The 24,384-nt window shown below is 33.7% G+C and overlaps 4 protein-coding genes across 6 annotated transcripts; 2 read left to right on the top strand and 2 right to left on the bottom strand.

Annotated features, from left to right (window-relative positions):
• LOC120150898 lies at positions 1 to 6,718 on the top strand. Its single transcript, XM_039163500.1, has 3 exons — positions 1 to 857; positions 1,664 to 2,016; positions 6,710 to 6,718. Exons 1-3 carry the CDS (start codon positions 47 to 49, stop codon positions 6,716 to 6,718), a joined length of 1,173 nt encoding a protein of 390 aa, XP_039019431.1. The 5' UTR covers positions 1 to 46.
• Positions 6,719 to 13,834: 7,116 nt separating this feature from the next.
• On the bottom strand, positions 13,835 to 23,403 carry LOC120151069 (NADH:quinone reductase-like). 2 transcript variants are annotated; one of them, XM_039163614.1, is made up of 7 exons: positions 23,243 to 23,403; positions 22,919 to 23,131; positions 22,616 to 22,711; positions 22,392 to 22,537; positions 22,086 to 22,305; positions 21,783 to 21,984; positions 13,835 to 13,864 (listed from the first exon to the last, which is right to left on the bottom strand). In XM_039163614.1, the coding sequence occupies exons 1-6, from the start codon at positions 23,375 to 23,377 to the stop codon at positions 21,790 to 21,792; spliced, it is 1,005 nt and encodes a 334-aa protein (XP_039019545.1). In that variant the 5' UTR covers positions 23,378 to 23,403; the 3' UTR covers positions 13,835 to 13,864; positions 21,783 to 21,789. The 2 variants fall into 2 exon arrangements, with proteins under 2 accessions (XP_039019545.1, XP_039019544.1); XM_039163613.1 differs by lacking the exon at positions 13,835 to 13,864 and having other exon boundaries at positions 21,626 to 21,984.
• On the top strand, positions 14,080 to 15,392 carry LOC120151071. The gene is made up of 2 exons (XM_039163617.1): positions 14,080 to 14,798; positions 14,916 to 15,392. Exons 1-2 carry the CDS (start codon positions 14,562 to 14,564, stop codon positions 15,006 to 15,008), a joined length of 330 nt encoding a protein of 109 aa, XP_039019548.1. The 5' UTR covers positions 14,080 to 14,561; the 3' UTR covers positions 15,009 to 15,392.
• Positions 15,341 to 17,064, bottom strand: LOC120151070 (NADH:quinone reductase-like). Of its 2 annotated transcripts, none has more exons than XM_039163615.1 (6): positions 16,758 to 17,064; positions 16,464 to 16,676; positions 16,255 to 16,350; positions 16,035 to 16,180; positions 15,700 to 15,919; positions 15,341 to 15,616 (listed from the first exon to the last, which is right to left on the bottom strand). In XM_039163615.1, the coding sequence occupies exons 1-6, from the start codon at positions 16,890 to 16,892 to the stop codon at positions 15,422 to 15,424; spliced, it is 1,005 nt and encodes a 334-aa protein (XP_039019546.1). In that variant the 5' UTR covers positions 16,893 to 17,064; the 3' UTR covers positions 15,341 to 15,421. The 2 variants fall into 2 exon arrangements, with proteins under 2 accessions (XP_039019546.1, XP_039019547.1); XM_039163616.1 differs by having other exon boundaries at positions 16,035 to 16,184; positions 16,259 to 16,350.
• Positions 23,404 to 24,384: the final 981 nt, after the last annotated feature.

The following is a 24,384-nucleotide window of genomic DNA, read 5'->3' as shown; positions in this document are numbered from 1 at the left end:
GAAAAAGAACACCACGTTCAGTCAAACTTCAAGCCATTACAATCAAATGAAAGAGAAAGAAACCATGGGTTTCATACAGAATCCACCAAAGATTGTAGTCCCTTTGCTGCTCCGAAATTTTGTGTTTCATGTATTGATTTACGCCGATAAATCCCTTTTTTACTTTTCGGAAAGGAACAAGCTGCTTAAAATAATTCGTTACCTCATCGTCTCTTGTTTTCTCTTCTTTCTAAAGTTCATCCCATCGAATTTGCTCTCTCTACAAGCCGATGATTACTCGTTCAAGCCAAGAAAAGCCGGTGTTTACGCCATCGAGTCCGGTTCTGGGATCGGCGATTCGGGGATCGCTCGTGCGCTTTCGCAGGTATTGTCGAGTGTTAATGACATTCCGGTTAGCTCGAGGAAGTATGAGATTGTTCGGTCGTTAGCCGAAAGGCTTATCGAGGAGAATAACAGGGAAGGTGTCGAGGCTTTACGTGAAGTTAATCGGGTGGTTTTGTCGGCGGCTTTTTCAAAGACGCTTTGTCAGCTCGAAGATGCAATGGCGGAACTGAAATACGGTAAGGTCGGTTACGAAGGTGGGCCGGTTCACTGTCAGATGATAAGGGTTTTAAGGGCGGTTCGATCGGTGGGTGATGGGGTGTGGAGTTCTAGGGTGGGGAGGGGGATAGAGGATGTGAACCGGTCTGGGAACTGGACGGAGAAACTGGCGGCGGAGATGCTTTGGTTGGCGCAGAAATTGGCTGCTTGTGGTTTTGCCGACGAGGCTGTTGAGAGATGGGCGTCGGCTTCGAATTTGGCTTCGCTTTCTCTCATGGCGGAGCAGCGCCTTCAAGGTTCTCTTCTTAAAGTTTCGGGTATTTTCTTTGCCCTTTTAATCGGTTTAATTAACAGTTTCATCCCTCGGTTTTATGAAAAATTAAAAGTTAACTTCACTATTTTTAATTTATCAGAATGTGGTCCTCTTATAAAACTGAAAAACTAAGCAAATTCGATAACATTATGAAATACTAGATTTTATCACAATTCACAAATATGGGGTGAATTAATGAAAACGTTTTATGTAAAAAAATATTCATAATTTTTTAAAAATAAATAAATAAACGTTTTATTTAAAAAATATTTTAATAAATTATTAATGAAGTAATAAGAGAGTTCTCTATAAATTTATTGGTCTTTTTCTTTGATTGTCAAATAATATTTTCGATTTTTATTTAAAAATTATATAATAATATTATTATAATAATATTAATTAAATTTTAAATCAACATATTTTAATAATAATAATTAAGTTAATATCAACTTGTCCTTATTATATGGAGTATATAGTATAAATGAAAAGCTGCTCTAATTAGATAAAATACTATTAAATGTTGCCAACAAATCATAAAAAATAAACAATTCATTAATTAATAAAATTCAACTTTTTATTATTTTATATGTAATAACTTAATTGAAAATTAGCGAGTCAAGTTTATGTATTTTACCACAAGTTTTCAATTTTTATAGAATATAAAAAATAAATTTTGATAAATTGAAAATAAAGGATTAATTGGTTTTTGTAAAGTAAAATTATAAAAATTATAACTAAACCATCTTTAATTGATGAAATTCAGTTTAATTTTATTAATTTTATTTACTTAATAAATGAAAAAACATGCAGCATTTTTATTCATGCAAGCGAAGAACATGAGAGTGGAAGAAGATAGTGAAGAAGGCAACAACAACAACGAGAAGCCGAGGCAATCGAAGATGAAGATGATTACATCGTGGCTGCCGTTGTTATGCCGAGCGAGCAACGGCAGCGACGTGCCGGTGCTGAGCAAAAACGAAAGAACCGAGCTAGAGAAAATATTGGAAGACGCCATCGACAAGCTCGAAGGAGAGGAACAAGAGCAAGTATTGTCGCTCTGGCTTCACCATTTCACGTATTGCCCGTCCTCCGATTGGCCCAACCTCTATGCTTCGTATGCTCGATGGTGTATCACTTCTCGTAGGCTCTTTCTAATTAAATTTGTATAATTATATGTTCTTTTTTCTGCTTAAGAAAATATTGTCCTTAAAATTTATGTGAATATAATAATTGTGGTACTAAACTTCATCGACACCTTCATTTCCTACTCGGCTTCTTTTAAACTATGATTCCACCACAATATCTTTACTGGGGTCTTCTTGTTTCTCAACTCATTGACTTCTCTCGCAAAAATTTTCACATGTTCATCCTCATACGATAAATTAAGATTAACACATAAAAAATGTTATGGATTCAATTCATAACCAGCTGTTTTTAGTCGCAAATTCTTCTCTCTTTGTTTCAATTTTAATAAAGTGAAATAATAATGTACACAGTAGAGACATGAAAGTTGGAAAATGTTGATACATTTATTAAAATAAACAGTAATTAGGTTACATGGACCACGTGTTTTCTTCCGTTCTCTCAATTATTGACATCGCTTTTTACTGCAGATTGTCTTGTCAATAGGTTGTCTTGTCGAATATAAAGTAAATATGTACTTTCAATTATTGATTTGTAAATGGATAAAATAAGTTGAGAGAGTTATTTTTATAATAAAATTTTATATTAAAAAAATTTAATATAAAAATAATTATTCAAATTATATTATTTATCCAAAAGTGATGCTCAAAATTTGTTTTTGGGTCAATCTAAATATGTAATGTTACAAACGTCATTACTTTAAGTATTTTGATTATAACGATTGTTAAAAATCTCATTCAGTGACACTTATCATGTTCTAGAAATTTTAAAAATTTTATTTAAAATAAAAAACTTAAAATTATATATATTTTAAAAAAATAAAAGCCAAAAACTTTTAAAAATCTTTAAAACGTCCCCAAACTTTAAAAACTCTAAATCAAATCTCTATATTCACGCCTGTTGTTCTCGTCGTTTTTTTCAATCGAACCTCTAACCGATCGTACCTCTACCGATGACCAATAACCCGACGAAAAATCACTATAATAGAAGCCGGCGAACAAAGCTACCATGATGAACTTAAATTGCGACCAGTTGGGTGCTTGGTCGGTTGCGGAAACAGGGGGTTTTGGTCGTAAAAGGTTGGGCGGTTATTCGTTGTTGGGTGGTCGGCCATGAGCAAAGGATTGAAATTAAGGTTCTAATTCTTTTTGGGTTTTTTTTTGTAGTTTAGTAAAATTTTGGGGTTTTTGTTTTTTAAAAAACATAATTTTAAGTTTTTTAATTTAAATATTTTTAAAAAAAATTTATAAAGGCGCCACATGTCCTTTATCGGCCGTTACTATACGGATACCTAAAATAATAATGTTTGTAATGTTAAGTACCTAGATTAACCGAAAAATAGTTTGTACACTAATTTAAGAAAAATGATATAGTATGGATAGTTAATTTTATATTATGCCATTAAATAAAGATGACAATTTATCAATATTATTAGATTTAAGAAAAATATCTTAATATTGACCAACGATCGATTTTTTATTGACTACGACTCTCTATCCGAAATAGATAAGATAAATCACTAAGTACAACCGACACAATTTATTTAGTCTCATCAATATAAATAAATCCTAAAAAATAATAGTTAATGTATTGCTTAAAAACTTATTAAAAGTATTGGATAAAAATAATGTATTATTTTATCAGAATCAAGGAAAATTATATTATGTATAAATTATTTTGGTTAAGTAATATTTTTATATTATTATTCATTGATCGATTAATTTAAATCAAATATTGTAAAGAAGTTATTAAATAAACAATTCTCTTAATATTATAATTAAGTAATATTTGATCCATGAAAATAAATATAAATTAATAATAAAGATAAAATGAGAGGTATAATTTTAGAAAAATCATTTTCAGTGATTAAATATGCATCGCATTATGCATGGGGTAGAGGGCACAGCTCATAAGTGGACCTCATCAACAACTATCTTACACATTAACGAGAAAACTATAATCAAATATATTTATTAATTAACGTATGTAGTCCCACATTTTATCGTATCTAATATATATGCAGTGACATAGTTATTCACTAGTTGGAACCAACCAAAAATACATTTAACTTATTTTATAAATTTAAAAATTTTATTAAATAATTATAAATTATTATTTGATATAAGAAAATATTATATTTTATCTCATCAAATTAGTATTCTAGTTCCTTCCTATACAAGGGTAAACTACTAAAAAAGTTATGTAATGTTATTAATTATATGATAAACAATCAAATTTTATCTTCTTTTATTAAATAAAATTTCCATAAAGATAAATTAACTAAACAAATTTTATTCATGCTGACTTCGTTTTATAGTAATTTTCTTTAAAAAAAATCCTTTCATGTTAATTTATTTAAGGGTAAACTCAAATGGTCATTAATGTTCGGGTAAGTTTTCATTTTTACTACTGATGTTTCACAAGTCACAAATCGGTCACTAGCATTATCATTTGTTACAAATTGGTCACTCGACGTTAACAATCGTGACGGAAATCACACGTCGACTGTTAACAGTCGTTAACAGGCTTACCTGGATGGTATAATTACACAAATAGTTCATGTTATTTATATATTCTTTCAATTTGATCATAGTTTTAATAAATTAAAATAAATTAACCTACGAATCAAGAGGAGTCATGTGCCATTGGTTACATTCCTTTCATGACACATGTCATCATTTGATTGGAAGATTAAATTTATTTTTAATTTAATATATTTATTCTTGAGTGAAATAATGCAAGCCAAACTATTGAGCCAAGACAACCATTTAATATATTTTGGACAACAAATGATTTACATTTTGTATCGTAGTATGTAAATGATTTACACAAAATTAATAATATGTTATATATCTTAAATTTTAAAATTATATTTATTTTTGTTTTAATTTATTAAATATTTTTATTTTTGTCTTAATTTATTAAATATTTTTTTATTTTAATGTAAAAATATATATTTTATCTTTACCATAACATAAAAATATTTTTTTAAACATATTAACTTGAAATATATTTAAATATTTTATTATTAATTTAATATAAATATATATTTTTTACTCTTATTTGAAATTAAAAAACATATAATATTTTATTCTTATCTTTACTTAAAAATATATTTTATTCTTATTTTAAATTAAAAATATATATTATTATTATCTTATCTTTTTAAAATATATATTTTTAAGTAAAGATAAGAAAATATATTTTTAATTAATTTTAATTTTAAATATAAAAAAAATCAAAGTATTCTGAAATTGTACATCATTCACTTTAGTCATTATCAATCCTAACTTTTAACCTTCATATATTTTTATAACATTTATGTCATTTATGATGATCAAACAATGAAAAACTTTTATTAAACACGTTTGTTTACGCGAATAAGGGATACAAGGGTTTGTAGTTATCTTTATATATATATATATATATATATAGGGTTTGTAGTTATCTTTATATATATATATATATATATATATATATATATATATAAAGATTTAGGCTAAACTACCTACTTAGTATTCCACCTATTTTCATGTTTTTGTTTTGGTTATTTAATTATTATTTTTCTCAAAATCATAACTAACATTATATTTTATTTCTATTTTGATACCTTATTGTGAAGTTTGAACATTGATTAAACGAAAATGATGATGTAACATAATATAATAATAGTTTTATTCTCTAAAATTTATACATTTGGTCAAATTAATTATATTTCAAAAATAATTATATAATTCTTTAATATTTTAAAAATCCTATCAAACTGGTTATATTTTAATTTGAAATAATTTAATAATTTATCAAAGGCCAATTTTTTTAATAATTTAGTTTTTCAATTGATTTACTATTAATTGAATAATTTACTATTTTATTATTAATTTATTATTAATTTAAGGGTAAATTACTCCAGATACCTATGAACTTTAGGCGTTACATTGTTTATACCACTGTACTTTTAATTTTATCAATTGTAATATTGAACTTTGATTTATGTTTTAATTATACGACTTATCAATTAAATTGTTAATAACATGATGATGTGACGGATGATTGTTAGCATAGCAACCACACCGTTTTGATGTAAAAAGCATAAAACAACGACATTTTACTAGATGAAAATTGTTCATAAATAAAAATAGCTGAATAATCAGTTTCGATGATCACTCGTCGTGAACCAAGATTCCAGGTGCATTTCTGTATCATCCCAAACATCGGGTCAGTGATCAAAATGTAAAAACTCAAAATTTAGTGGTTCAATTAGAATAATTTAAAAATTCAAGGATTTATTTTGGAAATTTTCAGTCATGACTTGATATTAAATTTGGATTAGTGGAAGGGCATTATGATCTTTTCACCTGAAAGATTTTATTTTCTCTATCTTTTAAGGGATATAACACGTGGATAAGGAGAAAAAGTCTAGAACCATTTATGCTTTATTCTTCTTCGTGTTGTGAAATCCATGGCTAAAGGTAAGTTTTTGTAAATTTGTGGGTTTCTTCAATTTTTGGTTGGGTATTGAAAGTTTGGGTGATATATAAGCTTAAGGAAAGTTTATATAGGATTAAAACAACAAGATGAGCAAATTAGAGATGAATTGGTAAAATGAGTTTAGAAATGAAATTTTGATATAGAGTGGTTTTTGAAGTTCTATTAAGATATTTGACTTGTCAATGATCTAATCAAAGGGTTAGGAGTATTAGAAATGATTAAGAGCTTGGTTGAAAACATGGTATAATTTTTAGAGATAAGATTTTTTTTGTGGAATTTGGCATGTTTAAGAGTAGTAATTGATGACAAGTTGGTTTGAATGAAAGAAGTTTAGTTTAAGGGCTTAATGAAGGATGATATAAGAGATTGAGAGGATTTTTTGGGAGATTTTCGAAGTGAAAATGGCAAGTATGGGCTTCGAGTATCGGTACCGTTAGAATAGTACTTATACTTCAAGGGAAAATCTATGAAATTTGAGGGTAGTATCGATACATGTTGAAGAGACATCGATACTGTAAGGGTAGTATCGATACCCTAAAGAATGGTATCGATACCAATTTTAAGATGCAAACATCGAATGTCATTTTGGTATCGGTACCTTGAGGAGGTTTCGATACCCTTGAAGAGAAGTATCGGTACTGGAGGGATAGTACCGATACTTCTAGGTATGAAATGAAAAGTAAAAATTTCTTGCATCACAAGTTATTCTGATTGGATATAACAGTTAAAAGAACGATATTGATTTTTGATTTGTTTTGTTTAGTGGTTGATCGTAATCAGCTTCAGGTTAGCTCGACATATTAAGTACTTATCCAAAAGTGTTATGGAATTCGTTTAGGACTTCAGTGAGGCAAAGGTGAGTGCTATATACATAATTTATTGATGTTTGACGGAAGGCTTGTGATAAGCCAACCTACAATGTTTTGAACAAAATGAAATGATATTATTATATGTGAAGATTTTCTATATGATTATGTTTTTATACAAGTAAATGAATTCGTTGAATAATGATATGTGATATTAAATAATTATGTAAATCACTATGAAAATATGATATATGTGATTAAATGAAAATAACGATCAATGCTTTGTGAAACAAGATATCATGAATAAATGTGTGATTGTGAATAAATAATAACATTTGAGAACGCTATGTGAATAAGATATATGTGAAAGATTATATGAATATGTGTTAAGTGGATATGTTCCATGGAACATAAATGGAAAGTGAAAATGTGAACTTTGAACAAGTGAATGTGAAAAGACTCTATGTGAGAGTAACTATGTAAATAAGAAACACTTTGATTAATGATTGAGCATAATTATGTGATTAATAGCCCACATTATATGTATGAGGATTAGAGGTATAGTTGGCATGCCAAGAGTCGAGGGTTTTATGTGGTTCTCCGGGATAATTATGTGGCACTTCAGTGCAAATTACGAGCTGTGGTGACAGCATTAGTGCACAATCTCAATGTACTCAAATACCTAGAATTCTCAATATTATACGTTTGGGAAAATTAAATAAATGGTTATAAAATGAAAAATGTATCAGTTTTATGTAGTTTATATGAAATTAAAAGTCTATATGAGAAACGACTTGAAGATATAATCAAGAATAAAATAAGTATAAATTCTTCAGTAATTAATAAGAGAGGTTATAAGTTATAACATTGGTGACTTTTGATAATTTAACATTTCTTTTATAAAAGTATACAAATGTTTTATAGATTCATAGTACTTATAATGCCTCACTAAGTCATCGACTTCGCGTGTGAGTGTTTTTACACATAGGTTTAAAGTTATGCAAAGAGTAATACATGTAAGCGAGGAGCAGGACATCATACCTTTGAAGATTATCATATCAGAGAGATTTTTAAATTGTATGTGATTGTGTATGGTAAATGTTATTGGCATGTATGATAAATGTAAAGTTTAGATACTCTGATATGTATTTTAACTGTGTTTTATTAAATTTTGTTTTCTTTATCAAATTTCAATCGGATTTTTAAAGAGTCAAAGTACTTTTAAAAGTTAATGTGATACATCGGATTCGTATTTAAGTTGGATACGGGTTAGGGATGTTACAATTTCAAACCTTCAAGAATCCCCATAGTTCAACTTTCAATGTTGAACATATGCCCGCCGCTTTTATGAAACCGGTCAGCCGTTCACCTTGGTTATTCCTTGCTACTCCTTCACACTTCAGCATATTCGAATATGGATACTAAACGATTGGGAAATAATTTTCTCACAAGTGAGCCGGAAAGCGAACAAGGCAGCGGATGCAATGTCCAAGCTAGTGCAGAAGGATGACTTCAATGGAAGGGAGTTTAGGACAGCCCCAGCAGTATTACAAGCGATCCTTTTAGAGGATGAAATAGGATTAGGCAGTATATTAAATTAGGAGATTAGATGGATTACCAAATAGATAATTTACCCTAAATTATATATAATATTCATATTAATTTATAGGAGTATAGTTTAATAAATGAATAAAAACTAAAGATCCATTAACTTTATATGGCACATTTTTTCGGTTTAGGAGTTTATTTATTCTTAGGGTAAAGTATATAAATAGTTCCTAACTTTTAGGATGCTTGTATTTTGGTCATCTAACTTTTGAAACTTGCAATAGAATCATCGAACTTTTAGTTCGTTTTCATTAAGGTCCCTGTCGTTACCTCTCGTTAGTTTTAGTTGACGTGGCATTTTACTCTCGTTAACCCCCCATTCTTCTTCTTCTTCTTTTCTCTCACCCACCTCCTATCACCCCACTTCCGGTCAGCAGTGATTCACACTGCCATCACCATCGTCACCGACATCGCCTCCCGACCACACCTTGACTCTCAATTCATATTCACTGTCCACCGTTCGTCCCAAATCGCGATAAGACAATTTGAACACCCATTCTCGATCTCCATCGTCAGTCGTCGGTGACTGTCACCGCCGGTACTAGTAAGAGAGTTGTCTCATTCCGACCAAAAAAACCCGTTAGCCACTCACTGGGACTCGCCTCCGTTGGCCGTGGAGAGGGCTAGCCACTCACTGAGACATACCTCCGTTCGCCGTGGAGTGGGCCATCATTTTGCCACACCGCCACCATCGTTGACCGTTTTTATGGACGTCTCCCTTTACTTTCACCGGCTAATAGGTTTGTTGTAATCAGGGAAGTTTTTATGGATTTTATGTTACACAGTGAATTCATAAAATTTTATGAGAAGATTAATTAAAAAAAATTAGAGAGACGATAATATATTTTTAACATATAATATAAGAATATTATATATATATATGACTTTAAAATTTTAGAGGGCAATTAAGAGTGTTCAAAAATACCCGATTCAAATGACATGACCCATTGACCCGATCTAAAGTTACAAGATATTTATATTGAAAAAACTTGAATTTTTGGGTCGGGTATTGGACTCATTATTTTTGGTAGGTTTCTAGTCAGGCCCAGATCATGACATAATACTTTACCGGATACCCATCGATCTAATACCTAATTTCTTTTATTTATATATATATATATATATATATATATATATATATATATATATATATATATATAATATTTTATATTATTATTAATTCTCAAATTATTTCAATCAAACATTCTAAATTTCTAACTTCTTAAATTTTTTCACAATAGCATTGTAATTTCTTAATTTCTGAAAATTTTCACCTATATTTTATTTTTTAAAATATTTATTTTTAACTTCAAAATATTTTAGATTTAATTATATTTCTTTTTTTTTAATTTTTAATAATTTTTATATTTCAATTAGATAATTTGAAATTTGAAATTTTATGTGTGGATTATGTATTTTAGATTTTTAATTTTAATATTTGTTATATGTGAATTTTTAAAAGTATTTTAATTTAAAGAAAAATAAATTAAAAAAATATGAATTGAGCACCCGTGATCTGAAAATACGGGTAACCGAATTTTACATGTATCCGAAAACTTGGTTACCTAATTTTAAATACCTCGATAAGAAATTATTTCTATTCGTCCTCTTCTAAATTATCCCCGATTATAATGGTTAGCTTTCACTTTCATTTCACGTCGATGTTCCACTTTTTTTTTTTTGGATAATCAATTTCATTACCCAAGAAAGCAGAAATCTGCTACAAAAGAACCAGGTTCTAACAAACAGCAAAACCAACAAAGCTATACGCCTATAGGTTAAGCACAAAATAAGCTAAACAAATACATCAGGAAAACAAGGAACATAAAAGAGAAACTTCTACACAACTTCACGCAATGCCCCAGTTTGCACAGATGGCTGCATTTCTCAGGTCCATTCTATTGATATGCCAGCCAGACATCCGGATTCGAATTGCATCTTTAATATCTTCTAGGATCTCGATCAACGGCCTTGCCTTCCCCCCAAACAGTCGACTGTTCCTCTCTCTCTAAATGCCATACACGTAACTTGTCAGAGCGAGCTTTAGCACTCTCGTGATGAGAAACTTACCCTTAAAGCAGTGTACAACCCAAGCTAGCTCACCATCCCAATGGCATACAATGCGATTGACATCACAGAGTTGGAGAATGGCCGCTCATAAACTTTTTGCGTAGCCACACTCGAAGAAGATGTGGCTCCGAGTCTCAGGTAACATGTTGCAGAACAAGCATTTGTCATTCTTGATGGTTAGCCCCATCCGTAGAAGTCACACTCAGATAGGGAGTCTATCCAAGATGACCATCCATAAGATTATACTATGTTTGGGAATACGTCCAGAGAACCAAATCAGGTGGTGTCACGTGACCTTCAGGGCCATGGATCGCATGTCTTCCCAAATCTGCCTAGTGTTAAGCACCCTGTACTTTTATTGATTTGCTTTACCTTCGCGATAATACTTGTAAAATATTATTATTTTTGACATTTTTTTAGAACTATGCTACAAAGTAATAAGGCTAATCTATTATTTTGGCATCATGTTAAAAGTTCGATCCAGGAGTCATTTTCACATTTACTTTTTCAGTTAATTATATTATACGTGTTCAAATTATGATATTTATCTTAAATTAGTCTATAAATGTTTAGACATTTTAATTTCATCTGCAAACTATGAGTCTCATTATAAATTGATCCATTAATTTTTGAACATTTTAGATTCATCATAAAATATAAATCTCATTCTAAATAGAACCCTAAACTTTTGAATATTTTAATAACATCTTTCGAAATAATTCAAAAGTTTGAAAGTTTAGAAACTAATTTAAAATTAGGATCATAGTTTGGGGATGTGTAGTGGATGTAATTCTATTTTTTTTTATCAAAATGTCCATTTTTTAATCTAAATTTTTCTTTTTTTACATTTTCAACTCAATAAATTTAAACTTTAATTTTTTAAGAAGAAAAATTAAGCGGTCAAAGCCATTGTCGAAGTTATCACCATCGTACAACCGTTTCATGACCATGAAGAACGGCTAAACTCACGATATAATGCCCTCAAAATAAATAATTCACGAAATAACGTTATCCCAACATTATTTGCTGAAATAGGGCGAAATCAACAGTGTGGCCGTAGGTCGCCATGCCTTCCGGGCGACCTACGACGTGGCTTGCTCTGCATGGGACATGCACAACCCAACCAACAACCCAACCATAGGTCGCCATGCACTCCCAGCGACCTCCTAGGTCGCCATGCACGCCCGGCGACCAAGGAGGTCGCCATGCACTCGGGGCGACCAAGGATTCATGCATGGGGAGATCGTGCCATGCACTCGGGGCTCGGTTCATGCATGGGGCACTCGAGGCGACCAAGGAACGGTTCATGCATGGGACACTCGGGGCCATGGAGTCCCGGCAAGGTCGCGAGCAGGCGAGCATGCAGCAGGGCATGGATGGGCGTGCATGGGCGTGCTCCTTTGGCGAGATGGGCGTGCATGGGCATGGAGGTCGTTGGCTGGTAGGTCGCAGGGCATGCATGGCGACCTACCAGGTCGCTGGGCGTGCATGGCGACCTGGTAGGTCGCCGGGCGTGCATGGCGACCTACCCCCGGTACTGTAGAGGACACCACTTGAGCAATTAATCTGACGATCCCACTATTTCGTGAAAAAAAAAATTTCAACGCACTATCAACGAGATTTTGCCCATGAAGAACACTGTATTTTCTTTCAATCTCTTATTCTTTTGCATTCCATCAATTTATTTGTCTCTCATTGGTCATGTTTTATAAATCCTAATGGTGAGAGATCAGTTTAGGAGAAAATAAGTAATATATTTAAAATTTAGATTGATCTGACGATTAAGATTGGAGATTGAAGAAAGATAATTTGAAACTTTAGGTATAGATTTAGAAAAATCATGACTCATTTTAGTAAAACTAAGATCCGATTGGGAGGTCAGGTGAATTTTTGGTGTTGATGGATGGTGATTATCAATATTGTGATGATTAATCAATAATTTTTTAAATCAATTTTAAATTTTACGGACCCAAACTCGATTAGACACAATTTTTTAAAAAATTACTGATAATTGAAGAGAGAGAGAGAGAGACGCAGTTCACGCCGAGTCTGTGCCACTCAACAAAAAGTAGCTATAACCTCCAAATTAATAAACAATAGTCGGACGTTAATTTGTTAATTGAGATATGATAAAATTTGATAAAAAAATCATTTTAGTTGTATTTTGTTGATAGACACTCGGCTTACATTATGCCATCAAGTCAATGTTTAAAAAATTATATCGTCGAACCAGTATTTGAAAGCAACTTAGTACCGGTAGATATCATTAATATATGATTTTATCATATCTCAGTCAATAAGATAATATTACGACTATCATTTTTTAAAGGAGAATGATAAGTTTGGAACGTATAAATAGTCATTTGATCACTTTATAACTTTTAATAGTTGAAGTACTCAACAAAATAACACTCTATAATCAACTGACTGTTTTATAACTTTTAATGATCAAGGAACTCAATAAAACAACGCCTTATAATCATAATCGTTGTATACATTATCTTATATAATATATTATAATTCATCACATCAAATTTATATATTTTTTAAAATAATGAAAATTTAAAATAATGTTAAAAAATTCTAAATATTATTAAAACAAAACAATAATTCGAAACCACAGTCTATTCTAAAACCATAAGAGTAATCTATGTCAAATACCACTCACCTTTAGGTTCGGGCTCGTTTATGCCAACGACGTTTTAATTTTGTCAATTTTAACACTAACGTTTAAATTTAACTGCAATTATGCCACTCCGCCGTTAATGGCGTAACGGCACGATGACATGGCACATCCGCGTGGAGGTGCCATGTCATCATGCCGTTACGCCATTAACGGCGAAGTGACATAATTGTAATTAAACTTAAAAATTAGTGTTAAAATTGACAAAATTAAAACGTTGCTGACATAAACGAACCTAAACCTAAAGGTGAGTGGTATTTGACATAGATTACCCAAACCAAAATTCGGCGCTGAAACAATGTCAACCACGCAAAGGAAAACAGAGGACTTTCTTCGTTACGTTTTTCTTTCTTCGATCACATCTCCTTCTTCGTTGTTTCTTACCAGTTTATTTATTATTTAAACACTAACAAATTTCATACAATCAAAACCCGAGAAAATAAAGAGAGAAAAAAGCATGGGAATGATGGAGAATTCTGCATCAATGGTGATTCCATTACTCCTTCGTAACACGGTAACTTCAGTTCTTATTTACGCCGACAAATTCCTCTTGAACTTCGCAAGAAAATACAAACTACTCGAAATCATACGTTATCTTGTAATCAATTCCTTTATTTTCTTTCTGCGCTTGTTCCCTTCTTATTCGCACTCTCTACGACCCGATGATTACTCGTTTAAGCCCCACAAAAACGATGTTTACGCTGTCGGCGACACGGGATCGGTCGGCCGCTTTGGCAGTTACTGTCGAGTGTTAATGACATTCCGGTTAGCTCGAGAAAATACGAAATCGTTTGGTCTTTAGCTGAAAAGGTTATAGAAGAGAATTATAAGGAAGGCATTGAAGGATTACGTGAAGTTAATCGGACGTTTCTGTCGGCGGCTTTTTCGAGGACCCTTGCCCGGGTAGAAGATGCGATGGGTTTTACGGACGGTTCGATCGGTTGGCGAGGGAGTGTGGAGCGGGAGGGATGAAGTGAGGCGGTCGGGGAACTCGGCGGAAAAGCTGGCGGCTGATGGTTGGCGGAGAAATTGGTGGCTTGTGGATTTAAGGAAGAGCCCGTTGAGAGATGGGCTGCGGCTTCGAATTTGGCTTCGCTTTCTCTTTTGGCTGAGCCGCGTCTTCAAAGTTCGCTTTTTAGAGTTTCCGGTAGGTTTCTTAATTACAATTAAGACACATAATTAATAAATTAATAAATAATTTTAAAATTATTAAAATCAAATATAATGAGTATAATTATTAATAAATAATTTTTAAATTTGCAGCCTTTTTTGTTCAAACAAACCAAGGGCATGGGACTGGAAGAGACCGAAGGATGCAAGTGCAACAACAAAGAGAGGTCGAGGCAAACAATGCTGAAGATGCTAACATCATGGCTGCCATTGCTATGCCGAGTTAGCAACGGCATCGACATGCCGGTGCTAAGCAGAAGCGGAAGAGCCGAGCTTGGAAAAATATTGGAAGACGCCATAGATATGTTACAACACGAGGAACAAGAGCAAGTCCTTTCACTTTGGCTTCACCATTTCTCGTATTGCCCGTCCTCTGACTGGCCTAAACTCCACGATTCGTACGCTCGGTGGTGCATCTCGCAAGCTATGTTCATGAACATGTATGTCGTATGATATTGGATTTGATTTGATCATTTGAACCTATAAAATGGTGTCCAAAATATGTTCATAAAGGAGCAATGAGAGGAAATCATCGCTTTATTTCATGTACTCTGGGTTATTTTTTCACATAAAGTACACAGTTTTGTTTACGATAGATTTCTAGACTGATTCCTCATTAAACCTTTGCTGGATCAAACGTTGAGCCCCTTCAACCAGCATCTTCACCACTTCTCCAGCAGGCGGAATTTCCTTGATGAGGCCTACACTTTGGCCTGCGTACAGCGCCATATTTTCGATCTCACCCGTTGTTGCCGGATTTGGTACCGTAATAGAAAAGCGTCGAACTTCAGTTTCCTGTGTGATACAAAGAAGCTTAGAATTCATTCAGCAAACAATCCTTCCAACCATATGATGTTTCTATACTTCATTGATCTTACCACGCCATGTATTAGTGATTGACCGATGACGGGCTGGTTAGTTTCGTTTTCGTGAGCGGGAAGGGATTTCCAGTTACCGACGAAAGGTGTTAACAGGACACGCATCGGTGCACCTGGCCAGATTGCTCGGCCGAAAAGGTCGGTGTACTTGGTTTCTTCGTATTCAATCAATTTCTGCTTGTAAGTCGGGTGAGCATAGCTTTCTTGAGTTGCAAGAAACCTGCACATCTCTCGTATAAATCATGTTCAAACACCGAGTCCAGAATTCCATCACCAAGAGCCAGAACAACGACATAACCAAATCAGAGCCTAGATAACATTAAGATGGTTCTCACCTAGTGCCCATGCAAATGCCTTTAGCACCAAGAGCCAAGGCAGCAACATAACCGCGAGCATCCACGATGCCACCGCAAGCAATCACCGGAATATCACGACCACCGATCACATCAACCACCCGTGGCAACAATGACATTAGACCATCCTGAAAATGATAGAACAGGGTTGAGAAACACAAGGCCTCTAGTTATGTAAATAGAGCTCAAGAAATGCACATACCTTTCCAATTACATGCCCTCCAGCTTCATAGCCTTGAACGATGATTGCATCCACACCCGCATCAATTACTTTTTTCACTTCCTCAACACTTCCAACCTATATCATTCATATTCGAATTCGAGTGAGTCTAAGAAATGAATTCGAATATATGACCTCGAAAGATCATTTATCTAAAATCATCTTAGAAAAAGTCTAATCATGATACTCACTTGAGGAACAACCTTGACCCCATGATTATGAGCTTCTAACACAAGCTCCTTTGAACATTCTCCCCTGAATACTTGCAAAATAGCAACCTTTTCTTCCAAAATAGCCTTTATGTTTTCCTTGTGAGGAAATGGAAGAAGCACACCAACCCCAAAGGGTTTATCAGTCAGCTCCCGAGTCTTCCTTATAAGCCCCTTCATCTTCTCCGGTGATTCCTGAAAAAAACAACAACAGTAAACTAATATTTCCAAGGAAGACGTGAAGCTAAGAACAACATATAAACAAGGAAATAGTACCCATTCTGGAGCATGAAGAAGGCCAATCCCACCGGCGTTTGCGACGGCAGCTACAAGCTCCGGTCCGGCAATATCATGACCCATAGGAGCTAAAACTATACCATAATCAAAACCCAGAATCCCTTTCCACCCCATTTCCCCTCTGGTGCGATTGATAATTGATTTGATCGGCCAGGAAAGTGGATGTTTATATGAAAATACAGAGAGGCAAAGCTCATGTGAAAGGAAAGATAGATTTGGATTCTTTCACTGGGGAAGTTCATAGCTGCATTTGGATTTTTGCTTCTTTTTGTAAGAATCAGTTGAAGTTTCGGTTTCAGTTTCGTCTGGATTCAGGAAGCAAACAAATTTTGCTTAGCATGAAATTGAACGGTGGAGATGCCGTTACTGTTGACTGAGGACAACGTAGGCAAGGACGTGTTTTTTTTTCTTTCTATCACGCTAATTTTATTAAAATAAGAAATATCTTGAATTATAACATAGATTTACAATTTATTTTAATCATAAATTAAACACATAATTATAATAATTGAAATAAAAATTAGTCGTTTAAGATCGCACAATGATCATATAAAGAAAGATTATAAATCTAACCAAGGAACTCAAACAAATATAGATACAAAAGTTCTATTCGCATCAGCAAACGAACCACAAAAGAGATCAAACTATTGGAACACCACTGAAAAACTGCAAATCATACTCAAGCGACGTGAGAACCTATCAATGAACACAAATCGAATATTCAAATCCAATTAGAAAAAAAGAAAGATCAACAAGATAAACACAATCTTGATCAATCGTGACGATATCAAATCAATACTTAAAAAATGTCAAACAGTCAAAAACGTACTAAAATCAGAAGAAAACATGTCATAAAGACATATAAAAATATAAAATATATGCATATTAATTGAAAATAATAAAAATAAAGATATGTTATAAAGAAATAAAATAATAAAAAAATACTAATGATCAACGATTGATATTAAAATTAATGTAGTCACTAATCAATAAAGACAGAAAAAAAAGACGAACAACACATCAATTAAAAAACTAGGTTTTCGGGTCGAAAGAAATTTAATTCAAAAGGCCTTATCATGGACGTGTTGATTTCAAAGATTTATTATTAGTATATTGATTATGTGTTTTAACAGTTGAGTACAGTGATATTTTAGGGATGAGTATGGGTTTTGACTTAACTTATTGTTATTAGGTCATTTTTTTAAAAAAGAAATCAAGTTTAGGTTAGGTAGAGTTAGATTTTTGCGTTTGGTTCACGGAATGTAAGATTATCAGGGAATAGGATTACTGAGAATGTTGTATTTTGTGTTTGATTAGTTTAGCAGGAATGTACGATTACCGTGTTTGATTAAAGGAATAAAAGATTATTGGAATGTATATTTGACTAAATTATCCTTATTATATATTTATTTTTTAACAAGTTGTAAAATATTTATATATTTTCTTTAAAAATTTTAAATTCATAAAGTTTATATAATTTTTTTTATAAAATTAAAAATATAAAAAGGTTTAATGAAATGGTAAAATTTTATTTTTATCCCTAAACTTCATATAAAATTTTAATTATAGATTTTTTTGTAAATCTAAAATAACTTAAAGATAAATTTGTAATTTAACCTTCGTAGAATTTTTATTATTCAATGAAAGAAGAAGAATATTTTTGAAAAAAAAAATTAAGGGCATTTTAGTCCAAAACGTCGGTAATCCAACAATACCTAAGGAAATGGAGGTAATGACATTCCCGGTAATATATCCCAAAAAATATACTATTTGTAATAAAACATTACCGAGAATGAGATTCTCGACCAACCAAACATGGGAATGTGGATTCCATTTGTTGAGTTAATCGATCGACGAAATAGCCAAGAGGGGGTGAATTGGCAATAAAAATTTTGGTGGAAGCATTTGCAGAAAATTGAAAATAATTGCACAGCGATTTAGAGTAGTTCGACTTTCTCAACCAAAGTCTACGTCCACTACCTTAGCTATCCACACTAAGGATTTTCCAACAAATTCACTAATTTGTTCTTTTTTTTAGGACAAAGAATAACCTTACAACTCCCTCAAGAATTATACCCCAAATTCTTGAGAACACTCTCTCCCAAAGAGAAATACACAACTTTTACAAACTTACAGAAAAACCTCATAAGACAATATGTTTGCATAATTCTAAAACAAAGAAAGAACACTCAAAGATTAATACAATTGAGTACAATAAGTGTTATTGAAAGCAAAATGAATATTGAATGAAAAATAGGCTTGAAATACTCAAACTTGATGTTTAAGGCTTTTTCTTTAATTCTCTCTCAAATATATTGTTGATCAATGGCTCCTAAGCTTGTTTAAATACACCTTGAATCACTTCTGAACGTTGAGGATCATTAGTGAAGTCAATAGAGTCGTTATGGTGTGAAAAACATTTAATAAAACAGTTGAGAGCGTGTGTGCATCGGTACACCATCAAGGTGCATCGGTACACTATGTGTAAAATTCAAATATTTCGACTGTTATAAGACTTAGTGCATCGGTACACTAGGGGTACATCGGTACACTAATTACATTCGATGTTTCAAAAGAACCAGGAGTGCATCGATGCATGGTATGTGCATCGGTACATTAATGTGCTAACTGAGATATGATAAAATTATATTTCAATGATGTCTACCGATACCGTCGTTGCTTTCAAGCATAGGCTCGCCGACATAATATTTTAAACACTGGATCGAAGACATAATGTAAATGAAGATTCAAACCACAAAATATAGCTAAAACGATTCTATGATCATATTTCTATCAACAAGGTTAACGACAATCTCAGACGACAACCAATTTTGTAACGAAAAAGGATGAGTTTGGAACATATAAATAGTCAGATGACCATTTTGTAACTTTTATTAAGTGGAAGACTCAACAAAACAGTGTCCTATAGTCAGATATCATTTTATAACTTTAATAGTTCGAGGACTCAACAAAATAACACCCAACAATAGGAGACCATTCGTATGCTTTACCCTTTTATAAATCATTTTCAATATTTCAAGTAAATAAATATAAATAATACCGTCATGAAAATGTTAATGTGAATTTGTTTTTTAATTTAAACAAGAGAAAATCGCCTCAGTGACCAAAAATGCCTTATAATATACGATTTTAATCAACTTTTTTTGGATTTGCCAAAATGACCAACAAAATCGCAATGCGAAACAAAAATCGCAACGCGATTTAGAAAATCGCAATGTTGAAAAGAAAATCGCAACGGTCAAAAGAAAATCGCAACGCGATCTTCCAAGAATCGCAATGCGATTCAAAGAATCGCAACGCGCGATTGAGAAAATCGCAACGCGATTCCAGGAATCGCAATGCGATTGAGAAAATCGCAACGCGATTCCAGGAATCGCAATGCGATTGAGAAAATCGCAACGCGATTCCAGGAATCGCAATGCGATTGAGAAAATCGCAACGCGATTCCAAGAATCGCAAAACGACAAAAGAAAATCTCAAAAGCAGTAGAGCTGTTCGTATTGCATTTGTTTCTTAAGAATTTTCTCTAAAAAGATAGTATCCGCGCGGACGTGTCGAAGACACATATTACCACGACCACGACCACGACCACGACCACGACCCGAGACGAGACGGCGGCGGCGGCGGAGCGCGAGAGTCCCCCTTGTTCTCTTTCACTCAACAAGGAAATGAGAAATTCAAACCTTAAATACACTTCCCAATAGTGTTTCCAATACTATGTGGGATTGAACATTATCAACAATCTTCACATGTCAACCTATTTTGCTAAGAGCTTGAGTGTGACTATAAGAGAGATTAGTTCATTTGGTATGCCAAAATTGTTTTGTTTAGTGAAAAAAGGTGGGTTGCCGTATACAAATATAATTTCTACCCGGTTATGCATACATGTGGATTTATACACAACAATTCTACATTCAAGACTCTCCTCATAGCTGATCAATTTCTTGTAGATTTTTTGTTGCTTTGTGATATTGGAGATAAAGTTACAAGTTATGATTTTAAATTCTCTACTGGATGGAACTGGAAGCATAGTTCAAGTTTATTACAAGGTCCAAAGTTCCACCAAAGGTTGCAGGGACATCATTTCACGACAAATAAAAGCAATTTACTTGGCTTATGGTTTATTAGTTACACTTCTTCAAATGAACTAATCTCCAACAATTTTAGTGAATGGCACAGTCAAATTAAGCACACAAAATAGGTTGACATGTGAAGGTTGTTGGTAATGTTCAATCCCACATAGTATTGGAAACACTATTGGGAAGTGTATTTAAGGCTTGGATTTCTCATTTCCTTGTTGAGTGAAAGAGAACAAGGGGGACTCTCGCGCGCCGCCGCCGCCGCCGTCTCGTCTCGTGGCCGTGGTCGTGGTCGTGGTCGCGCGGATACTATCTTTTTAGAGAAAATTTTTAAGAAACAAATGCAATACGAACAACTCTACTGCTTTTGAGATTTTCTTTTGCCGTTTTGCGATTCTTGGAATCGCATTGCGATTCTTTGGCTCGCATTGCGATTCTTGGAATCGCATTGCGATTCTTTGGAAGATCGCGTTGCGATTTTCTTTTGACCGTTGCGATTTTCTTTTCAACGTTGCGATTTTCTAAATCGCGTTGCGATTTTGTTGGTCATTTTGGCAAATCCAAAAAAAGTTGATTAAAATCGTATATTATAAGACATTTTTGGTCACTGATGCGATTTTCTCTTTAAACAATATAGCAACTACATCAGAAATACAAAAAGAACAATAAAATCGAAATATAAAGGCACAGAAATAATAGACATAATAAGCTAATGCATGGACTACTCTATTAGATTCACCTCGGACGTAACGAACAGCAACCCATAGATGAAAATTTAAATATGCGAATTACAATTTTCAATTAAGCTATCCCATTGTATAGGATAGCTTTTAATTATTGTTATAGATTATGGTCTCTTCAAGTTATTTCACATAAACATGTACATAGTTGCGTTCACAAACAGATTTTTTTTAGAATGATTCCCCATTGAACCTTTGCTGGATCAACCGTTGAGCCTCTTCAACCAGTCTCTTCACTACTTCTCCAGCAGGGAGAATCTCCTTGATGAGGCCTACGCTTTGGCCTGCGTACAGCGCCATGTTTTCGATCTCACCCGTCGTCATTGGATTTGGATCCGAAGCGGAAAAACGTCGAATCTCGGTTTCCTGTTGAACAATATCATCAATGAAACCAAAGTGGAGCTTAATATTCATTCAGCAAAGGATCCCTCTAGTCATCTGATGTTTCTGTGCTCAAGTGATCTTACCACTCCATGTATTAGTGATCGACCAACGACGGGCTGGTTAGTTTCGTTTTCGTGAGCGGGAAGGGATTTCCAGTTGCGGACAAAAGGTGTTAGCAGGACACGCTGTGGTGCACCAGGCCAGAGTGCCCTGCCAAAGATATCGGTGTACTCGGTTTCATCATGTTCGATCAGTTTCTGTTTGTATATCGGGTGAGCATAGCTTTCTTGAGTTGCGACAAACCTGCAAATGACCAAAATTTCAGCTCAAAGAGACAGAGAAGCGACATAACCAAATCAGAGGCTAGATTACATTAAGATGGTTCTCACCTAGTGCCCATGCAAATGCCTTTAGCACCGAGCGCCAGGGCAGCGACATAACCACGAGCATCTACGATGCCCCCGGCAGCAATTACCGGAATATCACGGTCACCGATCACATCAACCACTCGTGGCAACAATGACATTAGGCAATCCTGAAAATGATAAAACATCAAGCATGCTCCAGAAATGCAATGTAAATTATGTAAACAGAGCTCTAGAAATGCTCATACATGTCCAATTACATGCCCTCCAGCTTCATATCCTTGAACGATGATTGCATCCACACCCGCATCAATTACTTTTTTCGCTTCCTCAACACTCCCCACCTATATTTTTCAAATTCGGATGTGAATGGTGCACATGTATCCTACACGTTAGAGGTGTGTATGAACACAAATTCATATTCGAAACGTCTCATATTGTTCGTACTCTTCATTTTTCTTAAAATATCAGTGTCTAAAACATGAATACGAATATATACCTCCAAACACCCTTAATGTTAAATCTTAGAAGGAAAAATACATGATACTCACTTGAGGAACAACCTTGACCCCATGATTCTGAGCTTCTAACACAAACTCCTTTGAAATTTCTCCCCAAGCAACTTGCAAAACGGCAACCTTTCCTTCCAAAATAGCCTTGATGTTTTCCTTGTGAGGAAATGGCAGAAGCACACCAACCCCAAAGGGTTTATCAGTCAGCTCCCGAGTCTTCCTTATAAGCTCCTTCATCTTCTCCGGTGATTCCTGGAAAACACCCAAAACATGGGGGAAAAAACAACAGCAAAAGAACATTTCTATGGAAGATCAAACTAAGAACAATTTAGAAACAAGAAAACACTGGGAAACTTTTAGTACCCAATCAGGAGCATGAAGAAGGCCAAGGCCACCGGCGTTTGCGACGGCAGCTACAAGCTCCGGTCCGGAGATATCATGGCCCATAGGAGCTAAAACTATACCATAATCAAAACCCAGAATGCCTTTCCACACCATTTCCTCTCTGGTATGATTGGTAATTGATTTGATCGGCCAGGAAAGTGGATATTTATATGAAAAAATATAGAGAGGCAAAGCTTAATTTGGTCTTAAAGATAGCCTTGGGGATTCTTTTAATTACTGGGGAAGGACTTCATTGAATTTGGATTTTTGTTGGCAATCAATTCAAGTTTGTGAATATAAAATATGTTGTTGATCTATGTTTCTGGCAAAACGTAAACAAGGGCGTAGTGCAAGCTGACAATTATTTATTGTTCATCTATTTTAATTGCTCTAGTATATATTAAATTAAGAGAAAATAACTTAAGTGACCGAAAATGTCTTATAATATACGATTTTGATCAACTTTTTTTCGATTTGCCAAAATGACAAACAAAATCGCAATGCGATCTCTAAATCGCAACGCGATCTCCAGTATCGCAAATCAGTTTCCAGATTCGCAACGCGATTTTAACTATCGCAACGCGATAATACATAATCGCAACGCGATTTTGACTATCGCATTGCTATTTTCCAAATTCGCGTTGCGATTTTAGAAAATCGCAATGTGAATATGTAAATCGCAATGCGATTCTGACTATCGCAACACTGAATTTCAAATTCGCAACAGGTTTTAGTTTCGCAACACAAATGTTTTGGGTATATAACTACGCAGCAGCAGCAGCTCATAACCTAAATCCCTAAATCGCAACTCATTCCATCTCAATCTATCACTCTCTCCGGCGACATCCGTTCCTATATCCAACGACATCCTATATCCAACGACATCCTTTCCCATCCGGCAACAGGTTTTAGTTTCGCAGCTCGTTTGTTTAGTAAATTAATTTACAATAATGAAATCGTCTAATGTTGATCATGTTTGGATAGAATTGTGTTTTGGAGGGTCATGGGAGAATGTTCATAGTGTTTTACAATATATGCCTTTACCCATGAATCTTCAACTAAAATTGTCATTAAAAAAGTTAACTTATGAAACTCTAATGTTACGTGTTGCAAATAAATTG

This window comes from Hibiscus syriacus, unplaced genomic scaffold, assembly GCF_006381635.1.
Source record: "Hibiscus syriacus cultivar Baekdansim isolate YM2019G1 unplaced genomic scaffold, ASM638163v2 tig00111027_pilon, whole genome shotgun sequence".
NCBI classification, from domain to species: Eukaryota; Viridiplantae; Streptophyta; class Magnoliopsida; order Malvales; family Malvaceae; genus Hibiscus; species Hibiscus syriacus.
Note: the sequence above shows the minus strand (reverse complement) of the source record. Positions and strands in the feature narration are given on the sequence as shown.